This window comes from Sceloporus occidentalis, unplaced genomic scaffold, assembly GCF_023333645.1.
Source record: "Sceloporus occidentalis isolate IW3139 unplaced genomic scaffold, rSceOcc1.0.p SCAF_8, whole genome shotgun sequence".
NCBI lineage: Eukaryota > Metazoa > Chordata > Lepidosauria > Squamata > Phrynosomatidae > Sceloporus > Sceloporus occidentalis.
Genome location: NW_028316988.1, coordinates 33,096,411 through 33,108,508, shown reverse-complemented (window position 1 = coordinate 33,108,508; position 12,098 = coordinate 33,096,411). Strand labels below are relative to the sequence as shown.

Genomic DNA, 12,098 nt, shown 5'->3' with positions numbered 1-12,098 from the left:
TGAGTCCCGGGGTTGGACTCGGGGCACCAAGGCGTTCTTTCTGCTCAGCCCGAGCGAAGGCAGCAGGGGCCCCGATGGGGCGCCTGCCCTGAACCCAAAGGGCCCAGAGGTGGCTCAAGAGGAGGATGGGCTTGGAGGGGACACAGAGAGGCCCTCTCCAAGCAGAACCCAGGGCTGAAGCCCTCCGACCTCCTTGGAAGCCCCTGCTGCCTCCCAGCTCCAGGCCCTTTCTGCTCCCAAGGCAGCCTTGCCCCAGCTTCAGAATTCCCCGATGGAGCTTGGATGCTGAGGCTGGAAGGAGCTTGTTTTCTGCTGCTCCAGAGAACAGGGAAAAGGAGCGATGGATTCAAACTCCAGGGAAAGAGATTCCTCTCAACTTCCAGACTGTGTGGAAGGCCCTCCTCCCTCAGTGGAGTCTGGTGGAGCCTCCTTCTTCGGAGGCCTTTGCACATTAGAGGCCGGACATCCAGGGAGGCCTTCGATTGAGAGTTCCTGCATGGCAGAAGGGGGCTACTCTGGGTGGCTCTTGGGGTTTCTTCCAACTCCGTAAAGCTCATGCTACCAACTTCTTTCTTTTAGTCTCGGGGTGCTACAAGATCTCCTGGCTGCAAACCACTTCAATCTGGTGGGAGAAGCAGGGTAAAAATAAAATGTATTTAATAATAAGAATACATTTTATTTTTACCCTCCAGGTAAAATTTCTCAGTATGAAGAGAGATCTTGTAGCACCTTTGAGACTAAACGAAAGAAAGAAGTTGGCAACAACAGCAGCAGCAGCAACACACCAATGGGAAGCACATCCCAGTTGTGCAAGGAGGGTCAGTGGGGCTGGGCAGGTTTTGCGGTTGTCTGGAAGAAGACCGTGTGGCAACTGCCCAGCGGTCAAAAGGCAATGCTCCTTAAACGCAGCTCCTGAAGGAAAAACCCCGTATTTCTGTTTTTAAACATTCTGGGGAAAACCCTGTAAAAATAAATGTCTTCCTTTTGTGGACAATGAAATGCCCCCTGATCCCACTCTGTTGCCAATGACTATGACTTCCCAGGGCTATTGAGTCCAGCAGCCATACTGGCCTCCCCTTCAGAGACTGGGAAGGTGCACACTGGTCGGACTGGGAAGGTGGAGGGGGTCCTTGCAGGGAGAAGTGACAAGAGACACCTTCGTCCTTTCCCTTCCCACAACCTGCAGCCCAGACCACTAGCTGTTTGCGAGAAGTGTGCTAAGTAGGCCATGCGCACCATGCGCACTGCCTCTTCTCCTCTCAGGGCTGCAAAACCAGACAGGGCCCACGTGGGAGTTTCTTCAGGAGACTTTTGTCACAAGTGAGTCATCGGAAGCACAAAAAGGAACGGCGGATCCCATCCGTGCTACAAGCAGCCTCCATCCATCCATCCTGACAGGAAGAACAAGTAGTGAGCGCATGGAAATGAGTGGATGAATGTGGCTGGCCTGTCTGGCCATTCTGGTCCTGGAGGGCCCCCTGCCGGCACAGAGGACACCCAGAGACCAGAGACCTTTGGCTACATCCACACTGGAGAAATAACCCAGTTTAGTGCTGCTTTTAATCATCCTGGCTCAAGGCTATGGAATTCTGAAAGTTGGAGTATGTTGTGGGGTCCAGAGCGGAGCCAGGATGATTAAAAGCAGTGCCAAACCAGGTGTAGCATCCACTGCTTGTCCCCCTTTGCAACCTATTGCCATAAACCTTAGTGCGCCCAATGCGTCCAGTTTCTTGCTCTCATAAGAACCACCACACACAGCAACCACTGACTCCAGTCATCATTGGCACCACTTTTAATGCAACATGTTGTGTGATTGTGTGCCCTTCCTGTCCCCAATCCCCATTCCCCAAAGCATTGCCAGAACAGAACACAAGGTAACACCTCCCAAAACACACAACAACCCGAAAGGCCCCCCCGCTGTGAGGAAATGCCCGTGGGTTTCTTTCTTTTTCTCTCTTTTCATGTGTGTAGGAAGCACTAAAATTACAACCCCGGCAACGCAGGCACTTAATAACATAGCAACAAAAATGGCATTGGCACTTCAGGCTCCACCTGGAAGAAGGGGAGGAGGGACCGGCTTTGGCAAGGAGAGGGTTGTTCCGCGGCACCCAAAAGGGCAAGGTGCGCAGCGTGGAAAGGGAAGTTGGCAACCCACTGAGAAGGCCATGAGGGGCAAACCATTCTTTCCTGGCAGTGCCTAGGAAAATGATGGCAAAGGCATAGGCACTTGTGTGTTTGTGGAAGGGGTAACAAGGTGGGCTTGAAGGATGTGCATTTGCAAAGTACACTGAGAGAGACAGAATAGGTGAAGGTCAGAATAAGTCATGACACCTTCACATCACTGCCAAAGGTATGTGCCCCTTGGGTACTTATAGAAAGGAAGCTTCTTAATAAACGTACATGTGCATATACACAACTACACTGTTCAAAAGAGGATGGAGAGATTGTCCATGCTTTTTCTTTTTCTTTGCATTTTGCAAAATTGTGCATTTTTCTACTTGCTCAACGTTGCATTTTACATTCTTTTGGCAGAGAGAAATGCCCAAGCAGGGCAACAGAGATGAGATTGGCCACACCAAGACAATCCTAAGAGAAGGTTCCTTCACACGACTTTGGCATAGAGATGTTGAGGATGGGGGGGGGGGGTCAGGATGGCACGCATGGGAGCGCCTCCAACTAGAGAGGACAAAACCTCATACTTTGGCTCTAGACCAAGAAAAGAAGCCTCCCCACCTGCCTAATTCCTGAAAAGGTGAGCAAGGCTTCCTCTTCATCTTTGGATGAGAAGGCGAGGACTATGGGTCGAGGGATGAGAGGAGAAGCAGCGGTCCTACCTCACAAGATCTTTAGTGGTGATGGGGCACAGTCTCAAGGGGCAGCCTGACCCCCAGCTGCTCCTCGCAGGCGGCAGGGATCGAAGCACTATCCCTGCAGGAAGCCAGGCGCAAACTGCCAATTGGCACATTGGACAGGATCGATCTGCAAGAGCAAAGCGTGTCTGGGCAACTGGGCCAAAATGTTACAAGGCAGCCAGGGATTCATTTTACTCTCAAGGTTGGGAAGAACCCATAGTTTCCTCTGCAGGGCTGTGAAGGCCAGGAGTACACCTCTGGGGAAAACTAAACTGCAAGGAGAAGATGTGCAGCCTAAGTCTAGGGATTGCTGTGGGGCGGATGAGAAAGTAAACAAGCCTGAGTGTGAGCTGTGGAGGTTGCGGAGGGCACAGAGGCGGCAGGGGCAGTGGGCAATGCTGGGATGCCCGCTGTTGCAGGAAAACAATAGCCAGCTGCTCCCACTGGAATTCCTGCTCTTTCAAATGTGGATTCCAGGAATGTTCCCCCCCCCCCCCCCATTAGAAATGGAAACTGTTCCAAACCTCACTGTCTCAATGGGGAGGGCTGCTACAACTGAGCCTTTCCTGCTTGGACTTGTCTCCAAAAGGAAGTTTCATTTAGGGGGTTGTTTTCATCCTGCAAAGCCTCTCCTGCCTCTGGCCCAAAGGAGGCTCCGGTCTGCAACACCGTTGGCACAATAGGCCTTCCTCCCTGCAGGATGCAAACCTCTGCTGAGGATGCTGTTAGGGACATGGGAGTTAAGGGTTGGTGGGTGGCAATCTCCTCATGAGGCCAGGTTTCCAAAGAGGAACCCATCCAGACCCCAGCCTGGTGCTCCTGAATGCAAAGGCAGAGAGACCAGGCCAAGGCAAGCAATGAAAAGACACTTTTTGGGTGAGAAGGGAGATGGGAAGGGTTCACTGAGGGTCCTCAGAGTTTATGGCTTCACTCCCTATCCTTCCACCTCTGCAAAGCCACCTTCCTCCAAGCCCCTCAGCAGGAAAACATAAGGTGCCAGGCCAAGCGTGCTGTAAATCCAAGGACCCCTACAGACCCTGCAGACCCCATTCTGGGGAAACCCCTGTGCCTCCCTTTCTTCTCCCCCAGATGACTGCCCAGTCCCTTCCAAAATGGCTCTGTGGCCAGACATTGCTGAAGGGATTAAAGGGAGGGGAGCCTAGACTTTCCAACATTATTCCCAACAACAATGGAGAGGAAGAGGATGTTGGGGCCTCTCCAATGGCAGGATCCCAGCACATTCCTTTCGCCACATTGGGGGGGGGGGGGGGCAGGGGCAGCGGTAGGTTTGTACCAGGGTGGAAAATGAAAAGGAAGCCAATAACTCCTCCAGCCCCACAATCTTCCCAAACATGGGTTGGTCTATTGCTGGGGAAGAGGAGCACCAGTTCATGCAAGAACCACAAGACTCCCAGACACTCCACTTTGTGACAATACAAGGCCTAGTCTGGGGATGGGGGGGGGCACAAAATGGGAGCTGCAACCAACCATCTATGGGGTGACCCCAACCCTCATGTAGCTTGTCTATCTTAAGGTATTCATTTGAGCCAACTCAAATGAGCCAACTGGGCAGGGAGCTGCAGCACAGACCTGGGCACAACACAGAACCAAGGGACCTAGAAGGTCCTCTCCCAAAACTGGGGGTGAAGGAACCTTTGCAAATGGCACGCCAAGCAGTGCTGGTGCGGGGAGGATCTTCTGATGCTTTCGTAAGGTGTGGTCCAAGCCTGCAAAGAGTGGGATCCTATGCCAGTGATCCCTTTGCCCATACAAAGGTTGATGGGGCTTTTCTTCTGGGCAGGGGACAACTCTCCTTGCTGCCCAGCATGGGTCCTCATTTTAAAGCCAGAATCAATAATTGCTGCAAAGCTGAGACAAAAAAATAAATAAGGCTGGAGCTGGCAGAAGGGACGCTCCAAAGGCACAGAAGAGGAGGAGGATTGGGACCCCGGTGCGAAGGATGGTGCCATCTCTTCAAGAGCCTTGGGTCCTATGACGGTTGCCTTGCCAGCCAAGAGGGGGAAAGGCAAGAGATTGTGCCTGAACAGTTCTGTCTCCAGCTGCTGAGGGATCTTTGGAAGAAGCGTCCATCTCATTGCGGTGGTGGTTGGCATCACTCCAGCGAAGCTCCAGAAATCCCACTCTGATGCTGCTCTCTCTTCCTGAGCAGCCTGAGGACCCTTGGGCCCAAGTGCAAAAGCAAGCACTGTCCACTCATGGGCAGAAGAGCACTTTGGCAAATGCGCCCACAGGAGGGCAAAAGCCGGCGAGTCCGGCACAACAGTCCTTTTGGCAACGGGCACAATCCTAAGGGTGGGAAGGTAAGTGCAAAGGGCGGAGGTTGAGGACTTGGGCTTGGTGGCCGGAGAACCCCTGGCTAGTACTCCCGGGCCCCTGTCCGGCGCAGGCTCTCCCGCAGGCTGCGCAGCTGCTCCTCGCCCAGCTTGATCTTGTCGTCCAGCTGGCGCTGCTGGATGGCCAGAGCGGACTTCATGCGCACAAAGTGCTGGTAGTCCTGGAGCTGCTCACTGGGCAGGCAGCGTGAGACGCTGGCGAAGACCACCCGTTCCCGCCGGGCCACATGCTCCTGAAGCTCCCTGGCATCTTCCAGTTGTGCTGTCAGCTGGCGCTTCTTCTCCAGGAGGGCCAGCTGTTTTTTGGGGGGCAGGTGAGAGGAATTTGGGGAGAAGGGAAGAGAATAAAGTCAAAAACCTGGAGCTGCAGACTCAGAATGCAGCTCAGTGCCTGTCTCCCCACATTTGGTGGGCAAACTGTGGCCCAGACTGGCCCTTCTTCTGCCCCCTTGACCCGGAAATGGCCTCTTCCAGAAACCTCCGGAAGTGGCACTTTACCTTTATATATATATATATGTGTGTGTGTGTGCGCGCACACACACACACATATATTTCATTTTTATAAACATAGAATCTTGTTTCATTGAGTTTTTGACTTATGGATTACATACTTATTATAGTACACAATCCCCTTCAAGAATATTCTACCCATTTACTTCCATCTTCTCATATCTCACCCTTAAAATTACTGTTTTCTTATTGTCTGTTTAGATCAATAAATCTATTACCTTACTTTTAGTCCATCTGAAATTTACATCCGTCATTGAATACACATGCATCATTGAATATTCAATAGCACTGCCTTTTAAATAGGTTGCAAGCCTCCCACCAACTAGCCACATTGCTTAACATTAAAAAGCACTATATTTTAAAAGATGGATTTTTATTTGCATCTAAGTTTTGGGAGTGAACTGTTTGGTGGTTGCAAAGGGTGCCTGGGGCAGAAAATGGGCCCCTGGACCACTGACACATGTGCCCACCAATGAGAGGTGCCAAGGCAAGGCTCAGAATCGAGTGGCAAGGCAGGAACCCACTTGATTGTGCTAAAAGAAGAGACCCTTGGAGGAATCTGCGTTCAGCCCTAGTTTGGGGAAGAAAAAGAAGAAGGGGGTGGAAATGAAGCTGACTCATCTCCATCTTGGGCCCATCGCTACCTCCGCTCTCACAGCTCACCCACCTCCCTTCTGCACTCTCTCAGCCTCCCAAACAGCCCACGGCGCTCTTGCCCACCCCACAATTTGATCCCTGCACATCGCAGAACAAGCCCAGTCCCAAATCACCAGATTAGGGCAGGAGAGATCCTCCCCCAAATCCTATCCGTCCCCCTCCGTCCCCTGCCACTGTTGGGGGATGACTCTTAAACCTGTTTTCCATGGCGGTTTTGAAAAACAACACCACCGAGGCAACCGAAGACCATTTCCCAGCTGAAAATCCACCCACAAGCCCCACACTTTCCTGCCCAGCTATTTGCAAAGAGCCGTAAGGAGCAGGAAGAAGGTTCCCAGCTGGAAACTGGCATGGAAACTGGCAAGCAATAGAGGTGGGCTATTTTTCCTGCAGAAGAGAAGCGATGCCCTTTGAGATGCTACAATCCTTCAGGTCCTCAAATGGAGCCATTAAAGAAAGCAGGATTCTGCAGCCCTGCATACAAGTGTGCGTTTGTGTATGTGTGTGATAATTCTTCCTCATTTATTTTAAGTCTCTGTGTGTCATATTAATGTTTTAATGGGAAGCAAGATGGTTGCTATTGAAAGCTCAGAATGCTTGCAAAGAAAAGCCTGTTACACAACTCCCACACCCCTCCAGACCCACTCCCACCAAGGGACCCCAGAGCATTCCCACCTTCTCCTCCTCTGGGGCATCCGGTGCCAGGCCGCTGAGGGCATTCTCCACCCGGGCCAGTCTCCCGGAGAGAGAGAGCAGCAGGTTGACCACTTTGTCCAGGTCACCGATGAAGAGGCGGAACTTCTCAAACTCGTGGGCTTTGCAAACCCGCTTGACGTGGCTCTCTACTTCTTTGCCCAGGGCCACGTTGGCATTCAGGTCATCCTCCAGGCCCCGCTGAGCCTCCTGCAGCACCACCAGCTTCCGGCTGATGCTCTCGATCAGCTGCACCTGGAAAGGTGGGATGATGGCAGCAGCCCAGTTAGCAACGCTTCACCCCTGAAGAGTCTCCCATCCAAATAATAATCAGTCCTGACCCTGTTTCATGGACACCAGAAGAGGCAGTAGTGCTTAGGGACCTCAACTGCCCAGCCAAGAGCAGATTGTGGGAGAGGGCAATATAAGCCTCTCTTAAATGACCTGGCAAAATGGGACCGCCAAGATTCTACCACGATTGTATTAAATGACCAAATGTTCTATTAAGAAATATTAAGGCAGCTGTTGTAGTTGAGGTCTGCCGGGAATAATTAAGGCTGCCAGCCATCTATCCTTTGCACATGGAGGGCACTTCTAAGTAGACATTGTGGTTGTAGGAGTCTTTGTAGTCAAAGACACTTGAATGACAAGGGATGGGGGATGTTCTTTTCCTCGCTTTCCTTCTAAGGAGGTAAAATTTATAACAAACTGCCTGTTGCCCCCCATCCCCAGTTAAAACCAGTTTGGGTCCCTGCCCTGTTCATCTTCTAAAATAAGGCAAGAGGCTGGGTGTGTAGCATGCTTCCACTCTTGCTAGGGCTTTGAAATGCTTCTCCCTCCCAGCCCAGTCTGGCCAAAGCTGACTTCTAAAACACAAGCTGGTGTTAATGCAAAGCCGCCTGCGCCTCCGCTTCTTCCCACTCTTGGGTCTCCAGAGCGAAGGGTCCCTTTGGAGACCCCAGGCAGGGCAGACGTGGGCATTTCACAACCAACTGGGGTGCCAAAAGGTTTTCCTCCCCAGAAGTTGCAAAAAGGCTGTGGGTGAGGGAAGGGGGCATTAGCAGCACCAAAGGGCCTGCCCAGAGGATGTGATCCATTGGGTTCCTCCAGCTCCACTTTAGGCAAGAAGTCTCCCACCCAACAGAGAAAAGAAACCCACTCCTGATGCTTCATGCCAGGTCACCTCTGAAACAACTGGATTTATTCCAACAAGTTCCACTTTATATCCTAGCTCGCTCCACTGGGCTAAAGGCAATGTCCCCTGGCATTTCCTCGTGGGGGTCTCCCATCCAAGGGCAAACTGGGCCCTGGCCCTGCTTGGTTTCCAAAGTCGGACAGCATATGCTGTATTCAGGATGGCATAGTGGCGCTTCAGGAGGGACTGGTGGCTACACACAACAACTAGCAGAAGCAACTTATACAAAGGCAAGAAAGCAAGCACACTTGTACTGCATCCGTTTGCATAATGCAAGCTCTGATAGCAAAAGGGGCTTTGGTTACATTATGGGGTGACTGTGGGAGGTTTGAGGTTAAGAATACATTCTCTTGATGGTCACCTTCTTCTGGGCCAGGTCACGATCCATCTCCTCCTCCTCCTCTTCTGAATTGACCGCAGGGGGGTCCTTCACTTTGCCTGGCAGCTCGGCTTTGTCCATGGACGTGTTGTAATAGGCTGAGCCAGGCAGGGCACCAAGGGCCCCCCCACAAGACAGGGGCAGCGGCTGGGTTGGCTGTCTGCAAGAAGAGAGGACATTGGAGGACAGGTTGGAAGCAATAGGAGAAAGGAGTTGCATCGCTTTCCTCTTGTACTGGAGGAAATATGGACCCACAGAAAGCATTTTGGCTGATATCGAAGGAAAAATAGGGTCGGATGCAAAATATTTCACCTATTGGCAAAAATAAAGATCCCTGCAAAATATTTCATCTGTTCCTGAAAGACAGATGGATCCCTGCAAAATATGGGGAGGAAAAGGGGGCACTGCATTTCAGGAGACAACTGAGCAAACCCTAAAGGCAGACAAAAGGCTCAGATCATACGTAAGCCTTGCAAAGGACAATTGAGAACTGGATCCATGTGATGCGTCCATTCTTCTCTGGAATCCTAGCAGTCTATGATAATGGGGTTGCCCTCCCCTTGTTCTGGCTTCTGAATATCAACAACTCCGTGAGAGAGGAGAGTGTCTGCTTTAGGAGACACAGTCCTCCGGTGCTTGCCTCTATCGTTGCCTGGCAGTTCGTCTTCCAAAGTGGGAGTCTTTCTTTCTTGGTTCCTTGTAGACAAACATCTACTTACATCCATTTTTCCTCCTTAAATATTTTAAAACAGCTAACAAGCAGACTGCATGTTTTCATTTGTGAGTTACAGCCTTGTTGAATAAAAAATTCATGCAAAAAGATGTTTATCGTGGGACGCATTGCACTGAATGCATCCAATAAATATATAATTAAAAAAGAAAGAAAACAGCCAGAGAGCATTGTGGGAATCTGCTGTACCCAAGTGACCCAGGGACTCTATGGGAGGGATGGGACAAGAGCTGGGGAGGTTATCTGCTAAGATGGTCAGTCTCAGCCCCATGGGTCCCCTAGACCTTGTAGCACTTCCATTCCCAAAATGCTTGACGCATGGCCTGGGGCTTCTGGGAGATGCAGCCACACTTCCTGGGATCCCCCTTTCTCCCTTGCTGCTGCCTTCTCCTCCGCTCCATGCAGCCCTAGAATCATAGGACCTTAGCGTCAGAAGAGACCCCCAGGGACCACCCACTCCAACCCCCTTCTGCCATCCAAGCCCTCCCTGGGACAGATGGCCATCCAGCCTCTGTTGAAAAGCAGCCTCCAAAGGAGGAGACTCCATCAAACTCCATTGAGGCAGCATCTTCCTCTTCCCAGCAGCTCTCACCGTCAGGACGTTCTTTCTGATATTCAGCAGGAATCTCTTTTCCTCTAGTTTGAACCCACTGGGTCTTTGTTCTTCACCCAGAAAAAGCACAATGCTGGGTCTGGCTATACATAACACAATTCCACACATTTCACTGGAGCTTTTATTTATATGTACTTTATCTTTTCAGAGTGGGGTACATGTTTAGCCCATCCACACCATCACATTATCCTCCCAACAGCCCTGAGAGGTAGGTGACTGGCCCAAGGCCCATCCAGCACTCCAGTCCCATGCATCTAGCATCTAACATCCTATTGCCTCTTGACAGGTCTTGCCGCCTGAAGGGAGACTCTGTGTCTAATCATGCCACCAACCATTGACCAGCAGAACGGATGCTGTGCCAGAGCCCACTGCACCAATCTGGGCCACCTACCTCTCAGGGAGCTCTTCATCACCTGCTTGGGGTGCGCAGTCCCTTTCCTTCCAGACCGAAGAGTCGCCTGCAGAGAAAAGATCCTCCATGACCTCGGCCGCCGTCTTCTGCCCCAAAGCAGGACCCAGGACCCTGGCCAAGGACCGGTCCCTCCCTGCCACGTCCCTCATCAGCTCCTCCGAATTCAGGCAGAAGGGTGGCATCGGGCCCCGGGCATTCAGGGAATGGCTCTCTCTTGCAGCCCCTGCTTGTGGTGGATCGTGTCCCTTGGGGGCTGTGGGAAGGAAGGAAGGGAGGAAGAGGCGAATGGGTATAAGCGAATGGGCACAGCTGCTCTTTTAGTCTTAAATAAATAAACATTTTAATTCCGTCATCTACAGGGGGTACCTCCCAAATCCATGGATTCTTTATCTACGTATTCAAGCGTTCAAGGCTTGAATACATTTTTAAAAAATATAAATTCCCAAAAGCAAACCTTGATTTTGCCATTTTATATAAGGGACACCATTTTAAAACCCCATTGCATTTAATGGGATTTGAGCACCAATCTGGTATCCATAGGTGCTCCGCGGAAATACCAAGAACCCGCTGTATTTGATAGGTTTTCAAATTTTTGTAACATGCATTGTTTAAACTGCATTTCTTTTAATTGTACACTGTAAACTGCCTTGGATCCCATGCTGGGAGACAGATGGGAGAAGGAAGGAAGGAAGGAAGGAAGGAAGGAAGGAAGGAAGGAAGGAAGGAAGGAAGGGGCTCCAGCCCTTGCAAGGAGAAAGCAGAACTCACAGGGACTGCTGGGGAGGCTGACCGGGGAGGACGGCTCTGTGGTCTTGTGGGTGGACGGTCCACTCTGGCCCTTCTCCCATACTGACTCTGGCATGGCATCTTCATCCAGAGAGCTTGATGGCCTTTGGAGGAGAAAAAGCAACCAGACGTCAGCTAAAGGTGGGATGTCAGGCTGCCTACGAAGATATTGATCCTTTTTAAATAAATAAATAATAAATTTTATTTGTGTTTCCTCGCCTCTCCCATTGGATTGAAGCAGGGTTACAGACTAATTAAAAACCATTATACAATCTCATAAAAACAATGTTCTTCTCATTGGCTCTTGGGTTGCATTTATTTTATGGCGGGTGTGATTTTCCCCCCGCAGTCTGCTTGGAACTGTGTCATTTGTCATTGCCACTTTGATTTCAGAATTTCTTCTCTGAGAGACTGGATCAGAGTGCCTCACACCAATAAACACGAGCGGGAAAGGCAGCCTTTTCACATACACACTCTCCCACCAAAGACCCACATCTGGTGACTCACTCTGAGAGATTGCTTTTAACACCAGCAAACATCTCCCTGCCTTCTGTCTCCTGCTACAGGTCTCTGCAGTTGGAAAAGGCAGCCTTTCAGAGTACAACTCCCCAATTCTCCCAGCCAGAATGATTCTGGGAATTGTGCTACAGACTAGGGTTCCCGGATCTCAGGGCCTGCCTCCTGTTCCCCAATCCTCAGGGCAAGAGGAAGGAACCTCCAGGTGAGAGGGTCGCCTTTAAAAGTGTGTGTGTGACTGCATCCCTTGGCATTTTTAGTTCGAGTGGAACAATTTGTGCAGCTTGGTTGAAGGACATTACTGGGTCTGCTTCTTGTAGGAATTACTTTTGGAACACTATCAAGAGCCCACTCCTTATGACATCTCAAGGGGGCACCCCTTGGCTCTGAAATCTCAGGGT

The 12,098-nt window shown here is 51.0% G+C and overlaps 1 protein-coding gene across 1 annotated transcript in view; it reads right to left on the bottom strand.

Annotated features, from left to right (window-relative positions):
• Positions 1 to 1,777: 1,777 nt before the first annotated feature.
• The window catches only part of SHROOM4 (shroom family member 4), a 35,528-nt gene continuing 25,207 nt past the window's right edge, over positions 1,778 to 12,098 (bottom strand). Inside the window, exons 7-11 of the mRNA XM_089537126.1 lie at positions 11,164 to 11,285; positions 10,375 to 10,648; positions 8,623 to 8,800; positions 7,049 to 7,321; positions 1,778 to 5,502 (exon numbers count right to left, since the gene is read on the bottom strand). Coding sequence (XP_089393252.1) covers positions 5,230 to 5,502; positions 7,049 to 7,321; positions 8,623 to 8,800; positions 10,375 to 10,648; positions 11,164 to 11,285 — 1,120 coding nt within the window. The 3' untranslated portion in view covers positions 1,778 to 5,229. The remainder of the gene's footprint in view (positions 5,503 to 7,048; positions 7,322 to 8,622; positions 8,801 to 10,374; positions 10,649 to 11,163; positions 11,286 to 12,098) is intronic.